At 41.6% G+C, this 23,523-nt stretch overlaps 1 protein-coding gene across 6 annotated transcripts in view; it reads left to right on the top strand.

The window, feature by feature from the left end:
• The window catches only part of CRACD (capping protein inhibiting regulator of actin dynamics), a 133,016-nt gene that overhangs the window by 104,313 nt on the left and 5,180 nt on the right, over nt 1–23,523 (top strand). For all 6 annotated transcript variants that reach the window (XM_071556447.1, XM_071556443.1, XM_071556449.1 and 3 more), the window contains 6 exons: nt 10,807–10,971; nt 13,449–13,517; nt 14,827–15,009; nt 16,562–19,928; nt 21,403–21,593; nt 22,632–22,797. In XM_071556447.1, coding sequence (XP_071412548.1) covers nt 10,807–10,971; nt 13,449–13,517; nt 14,827–15,009; nt 16,562–19,928; nt 21,403–21,593; nt 22,632–22,797 — 4,141 coding nt within the window. The remainder of the gene's footprint in view (nt 1–10,806; nt 10,972–13,448; nt 13,518–14,826; nt 15,010–16,561; nt 19,929–21,402; nt 21,594–22,631; nt 22,798–23,523) is intronic.

Raw genomic sequence — 23,523 nt, 5'->3', positions numbered from 1 at the left:
GTCAGGCTGAGAAAAGCCTGACTTTCTGTTAACCTCCAATAGCCTTTCAGTATCCTGAAGTGATTTCATGTTGGCTCAAGCCATCTGCTGTTGTAAAAGCAGTCTTTTTCTTGTCCTTTGGATCTTCTGAGATTTATCATTACCCAGTTGGTAAGATCCAGTACATAAAGCCATCCTGAACCTGCTGCCACAAAGAGATGGTACCCAGGCATTGATACTCATAATGCTGAATTCTTTTTAGTTTCTGGTGATCTATTGCTTTATTTCTCATACAGGACTGTGAATGAGACACCAGGAATGTTTAAAATGTGAATCTCTCAGTGTGTCAGGAAAAAATAAAGCCTGGGACCTTGGTTTCATCCCTGCCTTTCATGGATTAGTGGAGTTTTTTTCTTCCATTGAAGTGTCTTAGAACTACTTTCTCATATTTTGTAGCTATGACTCTTTCTCACTACCACTGATACATGCCAGAAATGGTCAGCTCATGAAGAGAAGACAGTTTTTGTTTCAGACTCGCAAAAAACTACAGATAGTAAAATGGAAGCTTGTTTAGAACTTTCATATCCTGAAGTGTCTAAGCCATTCTCTCGTTTTTGCTGTGACAGTACCATGGTGTGGCACTACTGCTGCCTCTGGACACAGGAGAACAGATTGCTCATCTTTGGTCATCTGACATCCATGAGGCTGCAAGAAATATTAAAAGTTGAATATGACATAAGGCTTACGGCATTTAGGAACTACTAGGTTACGTCTTTTCTGTTTCATGTGTCCATGTGGCTTAAAACAACCAAAGTCTCTGCTCTGTAAATTTATAAAACACCCATTTATTATACAGATACTATGATAAACTATTTCTTGTGAATCCCAACTTCTTGGTCAAATACTGAAGGACCACTTTTAAAATTCACGTTTCCTGGCTTTCTAATGATGAATGGCTCTGTTAATTTTCTTTCTGTCAGACCTGATGACTGTTCAGTTTTGGATTCTATTTCTTTCAGACATTAGCATATCTTAACTAATGATCAAACCGGTGCTTCCCCTACTGTGCACTGAACATCTGTATTCTACCAGCCATTCCCATTGTTGCTTCTATTTGATATTGCACAGATCACAACATGGCTTCAAACTCATTTGCTGAAGCTCAAAGCTACTATCTCTTAACTTGATGCTCTGCATTTTTCAGAATTGGGAGTGAATTTTCACTGCATGATTGCCTAACTTTGTGTTTCTTACAATTAATATCTTTGTTGCCAATATCTTTTAGTGCCACTAAAGCCTAAGTTTTTTTCCTCATACTTGAAAATTGTTTTTACTTTATAAACCGAATTTACCATGTTTTCATAATCATTCTAGCATTTCTTGGGCAGCCCCTCTTTTTCCTATGATCATAGTAAGCCCTGAAAATGAGTTTTCTTTCCTTGCATCTGCTTTTCTTGAGGAGAGACTCAGGTGCCAAACACCACAGACTTTCAGTCTTCTCCAGAAAGTTTTGCTCCTTACACTTGAATATCTGTAACTGGTCCATTGCCACTGTATACCAAAATCTTAATTTGTGTCTGAACTTGCTGCAAATACACATCTCTAGAGATCCACTTAAAATTTACTTCTTCACCATTCTTCTATTTTGGACTCTCCCTAAAAATTTCTTCAAGTGTAATGTCTGAAACAATGCCTCACCAGCAATGGAGAGTGGAATAGTTCCCTCCCTGATAACCAAGATATCTGTGCTTATTTTCATAGAATCATAGAATCGATTGGGTTGGAAAAGACCTCCAAGATCATCGAGTCCAACCCTTGGTCCAACTCTACTCCATTTACTAGATCATGGCACTCAGCGCCACGTCCAATCTGCGTTTACAAATGTCTAGGGATGGTGAATCCACCACCTCTCTGGGCAGCCCATTCCAATGCCTGATTACTCTCTCTGGAAAGAATTTTTTTCTGATATCCAACTTAAATTTCCCCTGGTAGAGCTTAAGCCCGTGCCCCCTTGTTCTATTGCTGAGTGCCTGGGAGAAGAGACCAGCCCCCACCTGGTTATAACTTCCCTTCAGGTAGTTATAGACAGTGATGAGGTCACCTCTGAGCCTCCTCTTCTCCAGGCTAAACAACCCCAGCTCTCTCAGCCTCTCCCCATAGGGCTTGTGCTCCAGTCCCTTCACCAGCCTTGTAGCTCTTCTCTGGACTCGCTCCAGCACCTCAATATCCTTTCTGAACTGAGGGGCCCAGAACTGAACACAACACTCAAGGTGTGGCCTCACCAATGCAGAGTACAGGGGAAGGATCACTTCCCTGGTCCTGCCGGCCACGCTATTTTTGATCCAGGACAGGATCCCATTGGCCTTCTTGGCCACCTGGGCACACTGTTGGCTCATGTTGAGCTTCCTGTCAATTAGTACTCCAAGGTCCCTTTCTGGCTGCTCTCCAGCCACTCTGTGCCCAGCCTGGAGCGCTGCAGGGGGTTGTTGTGGCCAAATTGCAGGACCTGGCACTTGGCCTTATTGAACTTCATCCCATTGGAATCAGCCCATCTCTCAAGTCTATCCAGATCCCTCTGCAGAGCCCTCCTGCCTTCCAGCAGATCGACACTCCCTCCCAGCTTGGTGTCATCAGCAAATTTGCTGATGATGGACTCAATCCCCTCATCTAAATCATCAATAAAGATGTTAAACAGGACTGGACCCAATACAGACCCCTGGGGAACACCACTGGTGACCGGCCGCCAGCTGGATGCAGCTCCATTCACCAGCACTCTCTGGGCCCGACACTCCAGCCAGCTCTTAATCCAGGAGAGGGTACACTTGTCCAGGCCATGGGCTACCAGCTTTTTCAGGAGTATATTATGGGAGACAGTGTCAAAGGCCTTGCTGAAGTCCAGACAGACCACATCCACAGCCTTCCCCTCATCCACCAGGTGGGTCACCTGATCGTAAAAAGAGATCAGGTTGGTCAGACAGGACCTGCCCCTCCTAAACCCATGCTGGCTGGGTCTAATCCCTTGTCCACCCTGAAGGTGCTGTGTGATTGCACTCTGGATGAACTGCTCCATAACCCTGCCAGGCACGGAGGTCAGGCTGACAGGCCTGTAGTTGCCAGGGTCCTGCTTGCAGCCCTTTTTGTGGATTGGGGTGACATTCGCCAACCTCCAATCATCTGGGACCTCCCCAGAGAGCCAGGACTGTTGGAAGATGATGGAGAGCGGTTTGGCAAGCTCTTCTGCCAGCTCCTTCATCACCCTGGGATGGATCCCATCTGGTCCCATAGACTTGTTAGGATCCAGCTGGCTCAGTAAGTCAGTAACTATTTCCTCCTGGAATACAGGAGGGCTATTCAGCTCCCTCTCCCTGTCTACCAGCTCCAGAGGCCAGTTGTCTTGAGGGCCACCTGTCTTACTGGTGAAAACTGAGGCAAAGTAGGTAAGTACCTCAGCCTTCTCCTCATCTTCCTTAACTATATTTCCCTCCAAGTCCAACAGAGAATGGAGGTTTTCCTTGCCCCTCCTTTTGTTATTAATGTATTTATAAAAGGACTTTTTGTTATCCCTAACTGAAATGGCCAAATTTACTTCAAATTCCACTTTTCTTTCCCTAATTTTTTTCCTGCATGACCTAGCTCTATCTGTAAATTCTTCATAAGTAGCCAGCCCTTTTTTCCATAGTCTGTAAACTTTCTTTTTATCCCTGATTTCTTGCAGAATCTCCCTATTTAACCAAGCTGGCCGTCTTCCCCTCTGGCTGGCCTTTCGGCACACTGGGACAGCCTGTTGCTGTGCATTCAAAATCTCCCTCTTAAAACGTGTCCATCCCTCCTGGACCCCCTTGCCTTTAAGGGTTGTTTCCCAGGGTATGCTCTGAATCAGTTTTTTGAATAGGCCAAAATCTGCTCTCCGGAAGTCCAAGGTAGAGGTTTTAATGGTGGCTCTCCTTACATCCCTGAGGACTGAAAATCCATTATTTCATGGTCACTATGCCCCAGGCGGCCTCCAACCACTACATCATCTACCAGCCCCTCTCTGTTTGTAAACAGTAGGTCTAGCGGGGCCTTCCCCCTGGTAGGCTCATTTACCAGTTGATGAAGGAAATTGTCCTCTATACACTCCAGGAACCTCCTTGACTGCCTCTTCTCTGCAGTATGAAGCTCCCAGCAGATATCTGGCAGGTTAAAGTCACCTACAAGAACAAGGGCTGGAGATTTTGAGACATCCGCCAGCTGCTTGTAGAACAATTCATCTCCTTCATCATCCTGGTTGGGCGGTCTGTAACAGACTCCCACAAGGGTGTCAGCCTTGTTGGCCTTGCCCCTGATTCTGGCCCACAGGCACTCAACCTTGTCACTGCTGACCTCAACTTCAACAGAGTCAAGAGACTCTCTAACATATAAAACCACCCCTCCACCTCTCCTTCCCTGCCTGTCCTTTCTGAAGAGCTTGTAGCCCCCCATAGCAGAACTCCAGTCATATGAGTCATCCCACCACGTTTCTGTGACAGCAACTATGTCATAGTTTTCCTGCTGCACTATGGCTTCCAGTTCCTCTTGTTTGTTTCCCATACTGCGTGCATTGGTGTACATGCACTTCAGCTGGGCCATTGATTTCATTCTCAACTCAGGCTCTATGCCCTTAGGCCTATCTCTGGAGAGCCCAGTTGCCGTCCCTTCCCCCTTCAAACCTAGTTTAAAGCCCTCCTAACCAACCCTGCCAACTTATGGGCTACAGTTCTTTTGCCCTTCCTAGATAAATGAAGCCCATCTGGTTTGACGAGACTGGGCAACACGGAGTTTGCCCCATGATCAAAAAACCCATCCCCTAAGCCACCTATTGGTAAGCTGGGCTTTCCTAAACCTCTCCTCATTCATCCCAGCTAGCACAGGAACTGAGGCAATTACTACCTGTGCTCCTGTCCCATGAAGAGATCGGGTCAGTGCCTTGAAATCTTTTTTAATTACTCTGGTACTCCTTTTATTAATGTCATCACTTCCAACCTGGACAACCAACAGCAGGTAATAGTCTGAGGGTTGGATAAGCTTAGGAAGTCTTTTGGTAATATCCCTCACCTTGGCCCAGGAAGGCAGCAAACTTCCCTGTGGGGCGGGTCTGGGCGACATAGAGGGCCTTCAGTTCCCCTCAAGAGGGAGTCACCTATTACAACAACCCTTCTCTTTTTCCTCTGACCTGTAATTGTAACCCATCTGGTAGACTGGGGGTAACCAGAAGACCTTGTAGACAGATCCTCCTCCTGACTGTCCTCCAACAGACTGTCCGAGTCTAGGGCCATATACCTGTTTTTTAAGGGCACCCTGGCAGGTGAAAGGGGTCGAGAGGGGGTGTTTTTGCCTCTATGACCAGGCACCTGTTTCCATTCGTCCCCATTCCTATGGTCTGTTCTGTCTGCCTGATGGCAGGAGGGGCTGGGCTTCACCACCTCCTGCCGGGCTTCCTTAGGAGTGGAAAGGGTGTGACTCCACCAGTCAATTTCCCTTTCACTCTCCCTTATGTTTCTGAGCCTATCGACCTCTTCCTTTAGCTTTGCCACCAGACCCAGCAAATCATTCATCTGCTCACATCGTATGCAGGCGCTTCTCATACTGTCCTCTGGTAGTAGGTCCAGGCTCAAACAGTCTATGCAGCCAGAGGCCTGAGTGGCTGCATCCTTTTTAGAGGGTTCTGTCTGTATTGACACCCCTCTACTGGTAACAGGAGCAACAGCTTTCATTTTTCTGGGAGGCATGACTGCCTTAAGCTGTGGGGAAAGGTAGAAAAGAGAAACAAATAAACAGAGAAAAAAAAAGCCGCAGAAATGCCTAGGCTTCTGCCCTGTCTGTTTGCCCTGCCTGTGCGAACTGACCTTCCACGCCCTCACTGATGTGCCACGCCCCTATTTGCCCGCTCCTGTTCGCTTGCGCTCCCTAGAGATGTTTTTAAAGCCTTCTCACTCTCCTGCTAACAAGCAAGCCACGCCTCCAACTCCCCTCTGAGTCACCTGCTGATAGCTGAAGGAGCAGCAAACAAAGCCTGTCATTTTCAATGGGTTTCCTTGTTAATTTTACACCTAGATTACATTCTAAAGCCGCCAGTTATACCAATATAACTTCTAACATGATGCTTTCCAGTTTATTCTCTCTTTGATTTAAAAAAAAAAAGCTTATGAGGAGTGTTTCATTTGTTTAGATATGCTGCAGTTTTTCCTGTTTGTATTAAGAAGTGAACCCACTTCCATAGAAAGAACAGTGAAATGAGCTGTTTTCTCAGCCTAGAAAAGAAATTATAAGAGAATATGATAGAGATGCACAAAATCATGAGTAGGATTGATAAATTGCTTTGTGGACAATTATTCAGTCTTTCACAGCTTGAGAACACATGAGCATCAGTTGAAACTACTAACACCTCCAAACCAAGACAAGTATTTCTTTAAGCAGAGTTGGACTAGAGAACTCACCGCTGCTACTTGTGAAATATTTATAGAAGTTCAAAGAGCAATGAAATAAATTCATAAAAGTTCCCAATTGGCTATTGACTCCAAAAGTTCTCAGATGCCACAAATTATTGGAGCATTTACAAGGAACATCTCAGTATAGGCTCACTCTGCTCTTACGAATTCCCAAGGCATTTTGATTTTTGGGTCATTCTCGGAGACTGTACAAGACCAAGTGGAATTTCAACAGGGTGGCTCTTATTAGGACAAGTATTGATTAAGTCATTATTTTTCAATTTTATATAACCAGTAAACTTAATTCAATTTTCATAACATTTGGGCATTGCAAACAGATGTGAAAAATAGGTATTTAAGTTGAAGGCAAAATTTGACAAGCTTTTCTTGTAAGACTTGTTTGAATGGAATCAGCTGAAATAGTACACTCTGTTTTAATGATTTTTAGCTGAACAGAGTAAACAGCTCAGCAGATCCGGTTTTGGATTCACTCCAGGCACAAAGCCATAAGAATGATGTGGTTTCAGGGGCCTGAATCCAACACACATGCAAGCAGGCATATACACAGAAGAGGAGCCAAGTGGGAGTGAAAGGGAAGATGTACAGGCTGATCTGGGCTCTCTGCTGGTTAATATGGAAAGCTTGTTCTGTGGCATTTCCTATGCAAATGCAAAGAGTGTTTTGAAAGTCTGAGCTTCTGTATTTGCTGCAGGTGCCAGACAACACAGAGCAATTTAACTTAGGAGCTTTTTTTCTGAAGTTATTAATGGTAAGCTGGTGTCAGTTAAACAGTATCACATTTTAGCAAATTATTTTGCGTGAAATAGAAGTGCGCCTGTGTCATATAGTCCAGTTACTGAGGAAGATTTTAAAAATCAGACGAGTGCAAATTTTTTTGTTTTTCTAAATTCTTAGTGTTTGTTTGACTGTATTAGCTGTGCAGCCCTGCCCTTCGTGTCTCACTGAATGGCACCACACTGACAGCCAGGTGGTGTGTGAATAGGCAAACTATCATGAATCTTACAGAAAAAGAACATTGTGAATGAGCTAAACCGGGCCTGGATCTCATCCTAAAACTGTCCTGTGTGTGGTTTCTCCAGCCACTGCTTCATGGTCTAAGTGTCATGGGTGGTAGGAGTGCTGTCCTGGTGCTAAGAGTGGTTTGTAAGTCCTGTGGAATGCTGTCCACTGGCTGCAGACTGAGGGACTGGGAACGCACACTGGAGGTGATAGGGCTGGGAGGTGCATATAGTTGGCATAGAGATTTCAGAGCAGGATGGTCGTTTCTGGCTGCTGAATTCAAAGTCTTCTTGCACAAACCAAAAGAGACCAAGGTCATTTCACTGAGCCCAATATGCATCTGTGGAGATTTCCAAAATGGTATTTAGACATGTGACTCTGCAATGGTAGAAGAACAAAATGTGATGCCTGCAGCTTCTAGTGCCTGGCATTGCAAATAATCCTCCTTAGGCAGTTATCATACACACACTGTCAGCACAGGGAATTCTTCAGTAGAGAGGATTTATAGTTTTGTGTTCAGAAATACATGTCTAACTGGAACTTTTGAGAAATTTAAAACAGATGCTCCTTTTCAGGGATTATGGCCTCTTGCAGCTTAAATTGATGTATCTCTTCATCTCTGGGTTAGACTATCTGTTTGTGTTCTTCTAAGTAAAACTTGTGGTTTTTTTCTTTTCTTTCACAGTTGATGAATTTTTTTTAGGATTTTTTAACTGACCAGGGATTGAATGTATCAGTATGAAAATTTTCTAAGAGAGGATACTTGCATTGTCGTTACAATATAAGCACATTTTAAAAAAGAATAAGGAGCAGGTTTAATATTATCCTCTAAAAGCCATAAAAATAAATTTGCTCAGTGGTTACAATAAGCTATTTGAGATTTTGACATTTGGTCATTTGGTATTTAGTATAAGCTTTAAAGGTTAGAATATGCTGAAAGAAACTGGCCAGTGGAGAACTGTCAGTGGAGGGGTTTGTTGGGGATTTTTTTAAGCTAAATTTGTTCAAAAAGGGTCAATGAATAAATACTACAGTGAAGAGTCTTCTGTCCTGGAAGAATCCAAGGGCTACCAGAGTTTTTTTTTATTCAATCTTCAAACTAATTTATTCAAGTCTGAACAAAGAAACTTTTAAAGATTTGAAGTAATCAGGAAAAAAACCCAAACCCACAACTGTGTACAGTCCATAAATATTGAGGACAGCCTATTTCTTGGAAATATCAGGAAAATATAATTTTAAACTTTTATACACACAAATACAAATTTTTACAGCAGAGCCCTCAAGCATCCTTAGTGGCAGTTTAAAAGACCATTCTTTTTCAAGCACAAGCCATTCTTCACAACAGATCTGTCATCAAACAACTCCCACCAAGCATTACACACAGTCTAGATCAAGACCTTGGTTAGAAGATTAAGAAGGTAACACACCGTCCCTTCCTCCAAAACACATTACAAGCAGTACATTAATGTGTGCATATTGTCACCGTGGAATAGAAGCACAAATCCTTAGTTTCTTGGGTGGTTGCTCAGATAATGCTGACAGTTCAGGTTTTCTGCCTCGAAGAACTAGAAATATGACTTTAGGAAGAAGAAAAGAGCAGCCTCAACTTAGAAAACACATTATCAAATTAAAAAGCTGTTAAATAGTTTTCTGCTAGTGTCAGAGGGCCTGCAGGAATAGAGCATATTTACAGCCTGACACTGTCTCATACAGATCCATCTGCCCACTCCAGCTCCCGTTTACACAATGGAAGCAAGTCAGAGTTGCACTGCTAACATGAAAGCCTGGGAGGACTTGATGAAACCCTTGCCTTTAGACTGTGGGTGCACTGCCAGTTATCCAGGTGGGAATGAAAGTCTGCCATTCAGAACTGCTCACTGTGCCAAAATTGTGTACGATACGAACTTCACCACTTCCTGCCTGTATTCAAATGGGCATAAATAACTCACTCTAACTCAGTGATGAGACTGAGAAAAACTAATTTAATTAACTAATTCTAATTTAATAATCTGATTATGAGGAGTTTCCTCATGTACTTTTTGTCTTAATACTTCAGTACAGAAATCTGTTTTTGTTTTTAAACCTAATATGGATAAACTTTTCATAAGAGCCTAGCTCACTGGGCAACAATAGCAAGCAAGACTGATCTGACCTGCATCCTTTTAGAGGATATCTTTTTTTTTTGCCAGCTGCTCACCTAAGACATGCTGCTGATTCTAAAAAAAGATCTTTGTTTTACATGCTATCTGCTCCAGTCTTCTACAGTTCTCAGTGGCAAATTTATGTGAGGGGATTGTGTAAGTACCTACATTTTCACTGAATAGAAGCTGCACAATTGAATTACTTGTTCATAGTTTCATAAGACAGAAAGTCTTATGGAAGAACTCCTGTGGATAATTTGCTGTACTTCAAAGACGGAAAGCAGGAAAATAACTCCACGGTCCCTTCCTTCCTGATTGAGAATGATTCCCAGCAATATTTCAGAAAGAGAATGTATAAATACATGTTCCTTACTCCATTTGCTCTTTCTAGAGAATTTCTTCTAACTCTTTTGTAAAAAGATCACTTTCAAAGTCTGTATGAGGTCTCTGCAGAGGCAGAGCTCTAATTTCTCTTAACTCACCCTATCAGAGGACAGATATTATATGCTACTTATTTTATTCATCTTCTACTTGATGTAATTCATGAGTACTTTCTTGCAACCCTTGAGAGATGATTACTTCAGAAGTAAATGGTGGGAAAGCCTTTTATTCATTCATCTACTGCATGTTCCCTGCCTAAAACTTCTTTGTGCAACAGCAGTGAGTGGTAGTGCTTGTGAATGGCCTTGTTCCTGTGAGATGAGGCATCTAAAAGAGCTGAGCTGAGCTTCTCCTCCTTTGAGAATTTGCCTCCTCTAAGACAGGGTTGTGCCAAACCCTTACCAGTTAAAATATATGTTTAACCATTACAACAAGGATGTCTTTCAGAACTGAAGATGTATGAGGTGCAGGGTTTGAGAGATGGAGAAGAAAAAAGTTGCCTTTTGGGGTAGTTTTTGTTTCTGTGTGAACACGTGGCTTATAACTGTATCTCTTTGCAACAGTAAGGCTTCATAATTAGCTTTTATAAACAAAGTCTTAACCTATAATGTAGATTAAAAAAAAAGAGGTGGAGTGTTTCAAAGTTCACAATAAATTTGCAGAAGCTGGTAACACTGTCAAGAACTCAAGTTGATCATCCAAATTCAGAAATCATCCAAAATCACATAGCAAATTCCTGAACTTGGTCCCTTTGTGGTGCATGCTGGACTTGCCTTGTTTTGCTTACAATATAAATATCTTTTTACCATTGTTGGTTTTTTTCCTTTTTTGTTTTTCAGCAACAGTTGGCCAAGAATATAAAATTTGGGCAGCCTCCACAAATGACAGTTTCTGCAAGGACAATGGGGGAAGCAAATACTAGTATAGAAGAGGATGCGTTGCTCAGCAGCCCCGTTGAGATTGAGGCTCAGAAGGACACAGTGATCTCAGACAGTGGTAATAAAGTAAGCACTTTAAATTGATGTGTTCATGGCATTATAGCAGTACTAAAACAGTAAAGTTCACTGGGGCATAGCAGATGTTTCCAGTGAGGCATAGCAGAGCTCAGTGGGCTGTTTTATGTGGGAGGGTTCTCTCAGCTTGTCCATCTTGGACTGATCTTGGCATCCTGAGCTGGGTCACACAGGTTTACCAGTCTGAGTGTTTGCTCTGAACTTCCAGCAATGCACATATCACTTGCAGTGTAGCTAGAAGACAGGAGAATTTTCTGAGACAGAAAATACCTTGAAATACGGACTTCCCAGTAAAGAAAGTTGTTCACAGCATCAAATATCAAAAAGAAAAGTCATTCTAAAACGAAAGGGGTCTGGAGCCTAAATTTGTAAAATCCTAGGTCTTAGGGTAAGTATCCCTATTTCTCATGGACACGAAGCAAAGGCAGAGAATGGGGAGAAGAATTTTGAATGTTCCCTAAATCCAAATGTCCAGTATAAGTCAAATAAGTCTTCAAATTATTCATGCAGATTTCGGTATCAGGAACTGTGTGCATTCGGGTATGCAGAAGGGTCTTACTCAGATAGCAAAGAAACACAGTGAGTGAGGAAAGCTTTCTGGAAATCCTCTAAGGCAAGACTGGTTCTGTGTGTTGCTGTAATACCAGAAAGGAGCACAGAGAACAGAAGGACATTTTTCTGTGCCTGAAGGAGCCTGGCTTTGTGCCTGGGATCCCTTGGGGAAGGCATGCAGCAGCCCACTATGTACATGCAACCCTTAAGATCCCAGCCAGACACCTCTGCTCATGGTCACTAACACTAGTGCTGGCTGTTTGAAAGGAAAAGGCAGGAGGTGTCCTCTGCAGCTCATGCCTGTGTTCAGCCAAACACACAGAACAGAAATTTATGGCCAAGGTGGCCAAAATTCTTCATCAGCCTTTAAGGGGCTCCTGGGTGACCACTTACTTCTGGTTGTGGTGAGATCTCTTGGGGATCCAGGCATTTAGGTAGGACCCACACACTCACACCACTCCCTTAGCAGTCTGGAAGGATAAAAATGAAGCCAAAGTAAGATACATTTTTTCTGCTTTGCAAATATTCCCTTCTGAAGCAATCAATTAAGGTGAATCAAGAACATGCTGTGTGCCTCAGAACACAAAATGCGCAGTGGGCCCATGGACAGGTTTGGGTTCTTTACCCTGTGAACCCTGGTACTAGATGTGAGCCTGTGTTTAAGACAGCCTTCATGTTGGATCCTGTAGGAGACCCTAATGTCACCTGGTGCCTGCCAGCTCGAAGGAGACAGTAGTTCAAGCACTAAAAAACACTACAGTTTTTTTTGTAATAAGGAGGGAGGTACTCAGTCCTCCCCACTTACTCTTTTAAATACTACATTTTGAAAACAAAAATGACCACCCTTTGCATAATACCCTTTCCAAATATAGAGGAAGCAAACATTCCTACTTGAAGACAATTGTAGACACAAACAAATGCTAAAGCCTAGTGTCAGCCAGAGCACTTGATACTTTCTTTTTGTTTCTGCACACTATTCATTAGCTGTGTTATCAGAGATTTCTGGCACACAGCAGCTTCCCTGATTTCTCCTCCTGTCTCTTCTGTTGGCCTTGTAACTCTTGGCTGTGTCTGTTTGCATAGATCCTGGAGCACAGCATGACTTCTGTCAAGAATTGGTGGCCAGGACCACATAGTGCTGCTCTACTTTGAATAGCTTTCCTTGATGCTTTGGGACTTTTGATTTTCCTGACTGACTAACTTGGGATGGCAAGAGTTCTGTATTTAATTTAACCTATATTTGTGAAGCTGATTTTTCAGGCTTTATACTAACAATCATGTGTACCTGATGTAAAGGGGTCCCAACAGTCATTAGGGGTTATGAAGTAATATTGGGATAGAATATTTAAAACCAATGTTTCTGCTTTCAATGCTGCTTCCACCCCTGTGCCTTAAAAACTCCCTGTTGCGAATGACTTGGAGAGGGATAGTAGCTAAAGAGTCCTAGTCCTCCAGGCTTTCATCACTGTGGGGATGTTAGCTCCATAAGAAGAGGAGTTGTCAAAAGCATGGAGTTGAAACTCCTTGCAGCAGAGGTAATGTTCAATCAGGTTACTATATTTTTTCCTTGTATGTAGGTCAGGAGAAAATAAAGTTATTAAGACCTGATCAAAATCCTTGCAAGATGTACCCTTTCTCTTGTTTTCGAACCTGGTGATGTTGTTAAGAAAGCCTGAGTGTTTTGCGTTTCATAGTGTTTTGTAATAGCAGCTGCTCCTATACAGACAGCAGTAATTCAAGGAGCAGCAAAGAGAAACTCATAGCATGTAGGAACAAGAATTGTTGATCCATCAGTCCTGCAATGATAGAAAACAGGGTAAAAATCCTATCCTAACGTGCATGATTTCACAAGTCATTCGAATCATATTTATTAGATCCTTTACATTTTCTTACTTGTCTGTGGTAATCTTTTCTAGTCTGCTGACACTCCAGATTTCTTGAGAAGGATAAATTTGCCTGGAACAGGACATGAAGTGGAAGAAAAGGTAAAAAAACTTTTACACTTGATTTGCATTCAGTTACATTCTAATTTTAGATATTAGAAGCGTGGCAGTTTTTGGGTTTGGACATATTTGTTTCATTGATCATCCAAGATTTTGTGAACACCATGCAGTTTTGGGGCTAGTAAATAAGCAATAACTAATATTGAGAAATCTGTAAGAGCTGATTGCAGGAAACAGAAGGACTCAGTCTCTGCCAGTCTTGCAGCATTCCTGCATTTGATGTATCAATCACAGAGTTGTAATTTTCATAAGTACTTCTACTACTTTGTTATGCCTGCATGTAATTCAATAAGCATATGCAAAATATTCCTTCAGCTTTGAAATAATTGGTTCCCTGATTAGCATGTGTTTAAACTCAGAAGATTACAGGGCTGTCTTGAAAACAATGTATATGATTTTCTTTCCTTACAAAAGAAGAGTTCTCCCTTCTTTTTTTTTCTTTTCATTCTGTCTTCTTTTTCCATTTGGATTATGCCAAATCCAAATCCTAGGATGATAGCTTGGTGACTTCTGCGAGAGACCGATGACAGGCTCACTCTTACATGCTTAGACATACAGTTCCACTGTATTTATTCATGAGAGGAATCTCACTGAATCATGTTGCTTATATTTGTACTTTCTGAACCCAAGTATTTGAAGGGCATGAGAAAAAAAAGCACCCATCAAAGCCAGTGTTGTCTTATTTTATTTTTTTGCTGTTTGGTGCTAATTTGGACAATTCCATATGACTGTGGAGGGAAGGTTTTCCATAGGCACTATGCCATTCTGGCATCCAATACTGCTGTCATTTCCCATGCAGATAGAACAGCACTGTAGATGGTCTATTATAATGCTTAGCTATGTCAATCTGATTTGCTTTTGCCTAAAGTGTATAATTTAAATTTTTTTAAAATGTAGATCCTTTTTTTTCATAGTAAGCAAACTTTAAAATGCCCCGGTGTTTGATGTTGCTTAAAACCTTGACTGTGCCCCTCCCATTCCCAAGAACTTCAGAGTGGTGCTAAACTGTGAAAAAACTTCAATTATAATGGTCTGAGTAATTTTTACATGAAAACTATAAAAATGTGTAGTACTGAAAATGAGAAAATATTCAGCTGTAACTTTTATGTCCAAACTTTGTGAATTATGTAATGGAAAAACAGCGTTTCAAACTTTTTCTGGTAATAACTCCTTTGAATTCAAAACTGCAAAGGCTTTTGTGTGTGTTTGTTTTATTTATTTATTTACTTGTTTGATTATTTAATGGAACAAATAGCCTAATAATAGTTTCTTGTGTTTGTGATACAAACAGGTCCCTCCAGTCAAATCAGCTCGGCCAAAAAGGCAGTTTTCCTGTTCTGGCACAATTGAAACAATCAATTTGGATTCAGTTCCCCAGGCTGTTGCGCGTCTAGACAACAGTGCAGCTAAGCACAAGCTGTCAGTGAAGCCAAAAAAACAGAGGGTATCAAGGAAGCACAAGAGATTAACCAAGGTATTAAACCACTGGCCAAACAGCAAGAGAGGGATTACTTTTGAAGCCTGAAAAAATAACCATAACTGAGTGCACCAGCAACTATATACATAGGACTGTCTTAAAATGGGATTAACAATGTTACTTAAAGTCAAGAGAGACACCTTCAGCTGAAACCCTGCTCGAGAGAAGATGCAAAAAAGTTTTAATATTTTCAGTTGAGACAAATACTACTTAAACATGACATACTTCCACTGGGATTTTTCATTGGGAGAGCTTTCCAAATCTAGTTTTTCTAGTAAAAAGTTTAGGTCATAGAAGCCTAAAGATACCTGACACTGTTAATGCTGCTCTAGTATAGGCAATTAGATAGTGCAAAATTTATTTGGGAAAAAATTAGATTCTCTAAAACTAGTGTGGGTTCTGACAGGTAAAATATCCTTGTGTTATAGTAAAGAATAAGACTTAAGTAATGTAGCTCTTGAACCAGCTTTAGAGTGAATTATCAAATTCTAGCTTTGTACATTTATTGCATGTTTCTTGTTTTTTATCCTGACATCTTACTAGTACTTGTAAATGGGATAAGACTACTAAACTACACAGGGTTCAGGAGAGGCCACTGTCCTTTCTTCCGCACCATTGTACTTGCATTTATCACTCTTGCAATGAAGAAATTAAATTTAAACCTCTTGTTTATACAGAATGGTTAAGTGGTAACAAATGATGGCTCAACAAATGATAGCTAGACAGGACATTAGCTGAGCTGTTTTCCTCAAGGGAAGTGCTGGGAAAGCACTCTTCAGGTACAGCTCATCAGACTGTGTTGCTACAGAGACAAGGAGTAAGCTGTGAAGAAGATCTGCAGTTTGTTGCAAGTATTGCACCCACATTGCAGGGCTGTGGGGCAGGCAGGGAGAAGCACTCAGTGATGATCACACACCTCAGTACAGAACAGTGCAGTATCCAGGGAGCATTACATTCGTTGTCCATGCATGTTCCCATGCTTCCTGCAATAGTACTGGAGTCTCAGCACAGCTAATGAGGAAGATATCCTGGCTCAGGATTTGTGAAAAGCAGCAAATTGTGTTTCCCTGACCAGTGTTCTTTCCTGGCTACCATTGCAGAGCTCTTTTCTGCAGGTAACAGCTTCTGTCTCTGCAAGTAGGAGTTAGATTTGCCATGAAAGAACTGGCAAAACAATGCCCTTAAGCAGGCATTAATTACTTCAGGCTTAAAGGATGGAGTTCTACATAGTGGGACAGTCATATGAAACTTGTGTTCTATTCCTTGAAGTTCTGTAAATTTGAAAGGCCAGGTCTGAATGTACACCAAATGCTGATTCAATATTTAGCATTATACTGTTATCACTGTTGGGATGTTTTCTTTCTTTTAAAGGCTGTCATCCAAATAGGTGAGAGACATGGAATCTATGATAATGTGATTCATAAACTGGGTAGGTGTGTTGGCTGTGGATCTAAATAATTGTTTTGCATTTGCAACTCTTTGTTCGCTATAAAGAATAACAAGCCAGAAGGCAATATTCAATAACTCCAAACTTGTCTTCCAATTTTAGGGATCACAAAGTCTAACAATAACAGAATTTGAGCCAGAGGACCTGGAAACTCAGCTTTATGGGGACATATACCCAGGTTATAATGGACACTTCACAGCAGACAAGCTAATCTGGGGCAGAGATGAGCAGAAGCAGCTTCAGCTTGCAGAAGAGAAAAGAATTGAAGATCACTGGGGAATCCTTGAGGCTGAAAGGATAAGACAGATTGTAGAAATGGAAGAACAAAGAGAAATGGAAGAAAAAAGGTGCCAAGAACTTGAACAGATGCACAGAGAACAGAAGAGGTGTCATGAAGAAGAGAGGAAGCAGTATCTCCTTGAAGAAGAGGCATCTTTGGAAACAGAAGAGCAAATATGCCACAAAGAGGAGACAAGACTGATGGAGGCTGAAAAGAGGCAAGAGCTGGAGGAGAAGAGATGCCAAGAACTGGAGAAGCAGAGGCAGAAGGAGCTGGAGGAGCAGCAAAGTCGAGACCTGGAGGTACAGAGGCACCAGGAACAGGAAGAGCAACAGAAACAAGAGCTGGAGCTGCAGAAGCTCAAGGAACAGGAGGAACAACAGAGAAGAGAGATGGAAGTGCAGAGGCTCACAGAACAGGAAGAGCAACAAAGACAAGAGCTGGAGCTGAAGAAGCTCAGGGAACAGGAGGAACAACAGAGAAGAGAGCTGGAGCTGCAGAAGCTCAAGGAACAGGAGGAGCAACAGAGAAGAGAGCTGGAGCTGCAGAGGCTCAAGGAACAGAAGGAGCAACAGAGACGAGAGCTGGAGCTGCAGATGCTCAAGGAACAGGAGGAGCAACAGAGAAGAGAGCTGGAGTTGCAAAAACTCAAGGAACAGGAGGAGCAACAGAGAACAGAGCTGGAATTGCACAGGCTCAAGGAACAGGAGGAGCAACAGAGAAGAGAGCTGGAGCTGCAAAAACTCAAGGAGCAGGAGGACCAACAGAGACAAAAACTAGAGGAACGGAAACACCAAGAACTGGAGGAGCAAAGATGTCAGGACTTCGAGGAGCAGAGGCACCAGGAATTGGAAGAGCAGAAGTGCAAGGAGCTGGAGGACAAACAGAGACAAGAGCTGAAGGAGCAGAAGAGGTTAGCGCTGGTAGAATTAAGACAACATGGGACTGAAAAAGATAGTCAAGAGGAAGAAGAAAGAAATTGGCTGGAGGAACAAAAAGAACTCAAGGAACAAAATAAAGAAGTACAGATAGAAGAGAAGGAGCTTCAAGACACTGAAATAAAACTGAAGGAGAAAGAACCTGACCTCAAACAACAGAAGAAACAAGATGAACAAAGGCAACATTTGAAGGAGAAATGTGAAAAGACAGAGAAGGAACAACCCCAGCAAGTACTGAATAAGAGAAAAGAACGGGAAGAACAGAGGAAACGCAAGCTTACCAAACAAATGCACATGGAAAGTTCAGAGGGTGTGCTACAAGATGTGCTGAAGCAGCAGAAGGAACAAAATGGACAAGAATGGAACAAGCTGAAAGAGGAGAAAGGAGACACAGAAGATCAAAATCTTCAGCAAAACCAAGAAATATCCTTGGAACAGCCACAGGACAAGGATCAGTTGTGTTCTGGAGGGGCTGATAGGCAACCAGTAGAGGAGAAGCTCCAAGAAGGATCAAGAGCCCAAAAACTCAAACAGTCAGAGAAAGGGAATAAAATAGCAGAAGAAATGCTAGCCCAGAAACTGAAGAGAGATGTTGAGGCTCAGGAGCAAAAGCGCATAGGAGAAGAACTTCGGTGGCAAGAGGTAGATGAAAGACAAACTGCATCCAGACCCTTCACATTTCAAGTGTCTTCTGGAGATAAACAGATCATATTTCAGAAAGTAAATCTGAGTCCTGTTATGCCCATCAAAGGAACAGGACACTCTTCTTCATCTGTCAAAGATTGCAGGGTGCACACTACCAGTAAGGGCTCTCATACTCTCCCGTCATCTGCTTGTGTACCCCACACAGCTATTTTGGTTACTGGAGCACAGCTGTGTGGCACAGCAGTCAACCTGAACCAGATTAAGGACACAGCTTGCAAATCATTACTTGGCCTAACAGAAGAGAGGAAAAATGTGGATATTCCTTCACCAGAGAAGTCACAGAAAAAAAAACAGGATCCCAAACCTAGCAGCAGTAAAATGAAACATGCGCAAGAGACGTTGAACAACCAGGCTGTTCTAGCTGAGTGGGCCTCCATCCGCTCCAGAATCCTAAAGAATGCAGAAAACAACAAATACAATGAGAGAGACCGAGTAAGTGTCTGCAGACACAGTGATGACTGGACACCCCGAGGACGGGGTGCTCCCCATGGCAACTTGAGGAAAACCCTTTCTGCAAATGCAAAGTTCTCAATAACACCAGCATGGCAGAAATTTTCAGAAGTTTCAAAAACCAATTCAGATGCTGAGACTGGAAGTGCAGCAAAAGGCAATGAAACAGTGGCTGTGGGGAGAACCACTGGCTCATCTGCTGATTTGAATGAGGATGTGGCTACCACTTTTAAGGATAACTTAGCTGAAAAGGCTAAGGAGAAAACGGAAGCCAATAGAGAAGTGATAGACAATACAGAAGGCTGTAAATTTGCAAAAGATCTTCCATCTTTCCTTGTTCCAAGTTTTCCTCATGCTCCAGGTAAAGAATTACCCCAGCCAGAGCTTCCCAGTGCTCTGGAAAGTCAGCAAAATAACAGCACAAAAAAAGCAGACAAACAGTCACCAAATGGAGAAGAAAATGTTTCTCCTTTTGGGATAAAGTTACGAAGGACAAACTACTCTTTACGTTTCCATTATGATCAACAGGTAGAGCAAAGGAAAAAGAAAAGGTACAGTGCAGGAGACAGTTTTGATGGTGTCCCTGACCCACTCACCTCAACAGAAGGTGAGAAAGAATCCACTGTTTTTGCTCCACAAGAGAGTACATCCCCTGATATGGGGAGATCAAATGTCGCTGGTAATTTAAAAGACTCTTCAATTACTGTGGTGGAGTTTTCACAGCCAGCAGGCACACCAGTGGCCCCACCAGTCACCGGCCAGAGTGCTTTACCTGCTCATGAGAAACCAGCATGCAAGTCAGTGGTCCCACAGAAACCTGCTATAGCTCCAAAGCCCACCAGCCAGACCCCACCGCCATCTCCTCTCTCTAAAATGAACAGAGCAAACCTATCTGAAACACTGGGGCAAAGAGTGGTTAAAGCTGAATCAGATGGTGGCTGGAGAAGAGAAGACAAAGCAAATGCAGTGCACCCCACAATGTCTGATGAGTACAAAAACGAAGAGGAAGAAATCAAAGAAAAGAAGTCATTTTTCCCATCGTTAAGTATTCCATGGAGAGAAAAAAATGACAAAAAGCCTGAGCCATTGAAGAAAGGTATGCATTTTTTAAAGCACATTTAGCTGTTGTCTGTATTTCTAAAATGAGATACTGGAGGTCCAGAGGAAGACATTTGGTCTTAAGCTATAATTTTTACTTGGCATGTTATTTGTGGAGGACCACAACTTTGCTTAGGGTTGTCTGAGTGAGTGAGAATTCTTATCCCCACAATTTAATTCAGAAACACACAAGCTCAGTGTGACCAGTGCGACCTGCTTAAGAAAGTTAATTTCAAAGAGGTAACAGAACAGTGTGTGTGTGTGTGTTTTCCTTGGTAGAGATGTTACCTGGTTAGTCAGAGGATGGACTCTGTAATGGTGTCATCAGAGCAGAGGGTATAATTTCTAAAATTTACATTTTATTGTTTATTTTTTAGGGGAATGTTATCTAGCTTAAAACATACTAAGATTGAGGTCCCTTTATCCTGGGCAAATTGTATATCTAACCCAATGTAGATGAGCACAGGAGTCTGCGTTTCAGAGGCACTCTTCAATAGTAGAAACAATTACAGTAGCCATAGTGGCTCTTCAAAGAAGGACTGAAAGCCCTTGTGTCCTGAAGTAGTATTCTGTACAAGAAAGAAAATTATTCTTTCAGCGTAAGAACACTCAAAAAGCAAGGCAGGAACTTAGCATTTCATTGAGAAGTGCAAATTTTTTTCATTTTTGAATTTTGCAAGCATCAGGACACCTCTAAACCCATATCTAAGTGGAACTGCTGCTTCTTGTGTGTTTTGTGTTTGTGGTTTTTTTTACAATTATTTACACTTTTGACTTCCATTTTTTTAAAATGAGGACTTACGGAAAATAGTTGGAGGCACAGCTGCTGGCTGGGATAGCAATGTCTGCATTAGCTGAGAACTTCTGTGCTCACTGAGCTCTGCAGAGGCCCCTTTGCACGGCAGTGCTGCCCCCTGCCACTCTCAGTTCTGTATTGGGTCCTAGCTCCAACTCCATGCAGAGCACAGAAAGTTTTTATAAAAGTTTTTTAAAAAGTTTTATAGCAGAGACTGAATTTACAGAAGTATATAATTTTAGTCCCCTTCTTTTGGCTGAAGTTCAGACATTATTCTTTCCTTAATTATGGCTAAAAAACCAGGGAACTGCAGTATGTAATGGCTGGATCCCTTTCATCAGTTATAAACAATCAAGGCAAAGGTATCACTTTCACCAGATATCCCACAAGTGCGAATATTTATAGTAAGTAAGAGTGTAAGTCTGGAGTAGGCTTTTTTCACCAAAAAAAAAAAAAGAAGAAAAAACCCGATACATTTTCACAGCTCTATGAGTATGTTGAATTAGGTCTTATTCCAGAGGCATAAAATGTGTTTCAGGAGTCACAAGGGTCTGTGACTTACATGACAGTCAATGGGCTTAGCTCCAGTGTTTTCACATGGTAGAAAAATTGTACAGGTTTTCTTGAGACAAGAGATGTGCATTGTTCAATCAATTCTTGTCATGTTTTCTTCCAGAAAAGCCTGTCCTCCAGAGCAGGCACTCTGTAGATGGCTCTAAATTGATGGAAAAAGTGGAAACTTCACAACCACTTTGGATTACATTAGCGCTGCAAAAGCAAAAGGGATTTCGTGAGCAGCAAGCCACGAGGGAAGAGAGGAGACAAGCCAGAGAGGCAAAGCAAGCAGAGAAGCTGGCCAAAGAAAATGTAAGCAATCTTTAGAAACTTGCCTATTAGAAATACTGACCCCATGATTATAAGAGTTAGCTAATTTTGTTATATGGAGTATTTTTTTTGTGCCCCACTTGTAAGATTTCATAAAAGCTACAATGACAGCGAGTAAAAACTAGTCTGAAAGTCTGGCGTTCCATTTTGCAAAAACGAGACCTCCAGGAGAAAATACTGTGCAATAGTGTGACAGTTTTAGTGTAAACTCTGATATCAGGTGGTAGTTAATGGCAATCATAAGCACAATCACTGTGCAGGTGATGGAACAGAATAATTTTGTGTGATGTGGTTCTTTCAGAGCTTGAGTAAATAAGATGTTAACCTTTCATGCTTGGGGAATAACAGCTGGAATACACATTTATAAGTGAATATTAGCAAGTCTGAGTTTATTTTTATTGTAACGTATTATTTGGATAAAATACAGACGAATTAAAGAAATGAACAGTCATGTGACACATCAATATGCTTTAAGCAGGAACTGAATTCAAGTGTCACTTCTTTCCTGTTCTCCAAATAGCTATTTACTTTCCATGGTTTTGTTAGTAAGGAAAACATTTCTGCTTACAGTGATGCTACACAGTGATACTGCATATAGATACTACAGGTAGTAAAAAGGAAGATGATGTGGATAACTAAACATATTTTGATGTTTATTATGAGACCCAAATTTCTGATGGATATGTTCATTACCACTGACATAGATAATTGGTAGAAGAAAACCAGTGTGTGTGAAGTTGCCCACAGATGCAGTGTGTTTCAGTGCTGTATTTAACAGGTAGGGCTGGTTCAAACTGTTCAGTATTTTGAGGGAAATGACAACATGAAAAATTTAACTTAGTGGTGGGGTTTTTTTCAGTCTCTAATAACTGTTAGTTTTAGAAGTATCAGTGTTGTGATCTTTTGCCAAAAAGGAAGGTTAAGGAAAGGACAGATGATGAATAAAAACAGTCATCTTGAACTTGTAGGCCTTACATGACAGTCTGTTTCTCATTTAACAGTTTTCCTTCTCTGTTCTAGGCTGCTGTAAGTAATCAGTCAGATAATAAAAGTAGCAGCAGCAAAACAAGCACACTGCAGAAATCTACAACTCAAGAAGGGGAGAAGAAAACTGAGACTGCTGTGTCCAGACTAGAAAGAAGGGAGCAGCTAAAAAAGTCAAACACCCTTCCAACTTCTGTGACAGGTACAGTGAGAGATTCAGATTTGCTCTAGGAGTAATGCATGTCAGAAATGGTATTGCATGTTTTGGAGAAAATGAGTGAATTATTTCTTTCCCCTTATATATTACCCCTAAAATTACAAATGCATTTGCTTTCATCACAGAACAACACAACTTGTTTCTGATGTGCTGGCCAGTATGCTGGAAATACATAATTTTAACAGGTTTTGACCAGGTTCCCCAGTTATTAAGGTTGCACTACTGCAGTTCCTTAGAATTGCCCCAATTCAAGTTAACAAATCAGGCTGTCTCCCCAAGCCATATCCAACAGTATTTTTGGAACATGTCTAATGTACATTAGAGGGATATGATCTAGTGTAAATTGACATTGCAGTACTGTTTTGCCTTTAGGTTGGGTGTTAGCACAGAGGGGGAATGATATTTAACTTCTACAAAGGGTATTTGTGTAGGAAATAAAGCATGTTGTGTTCTTACACCTCCCGGTTTGTCAAGGAGAAATATTCACCCCACAGTATTGGAAATGAGTATTCTCATTTCATTGAAAAATGCAGAAATTCATCAATTCAGTTGAAGCTAGCCTATTACCAGTCAAATATTTGGTACGGAAGGTTGGAACCAGAACCTACTGCTTCATCTGTCACTTCAGTTAAGCTGAATCAATTCCATACTCAAAAAGCAGGCACATTAAATAAGTACTTCCCCACAGGGTGTAACATTTGGGGTGGTATA

The sequence above is a fragment of the Pithys albifrons genome, chromosome 5 (assembly GCF_047495875.1).
Source record: "Pithys albifrons albifrons isolate INPA30051 chromosome 5, PitAlb_v1, whole genome shotgun sequence".
Taxonomy (NCBI): domain Eukaryota; kingdom Metazoa; phylum Chordata; class Aves; order Passeriformes; family Thamnophilidae; genus Pithys; species Pithys albifrons.
The sequence above is the reverse complement of the archived record's forward strand: the minus strand, read 5'-3'. Positions and strand labels throughout refer to the sequence as shown.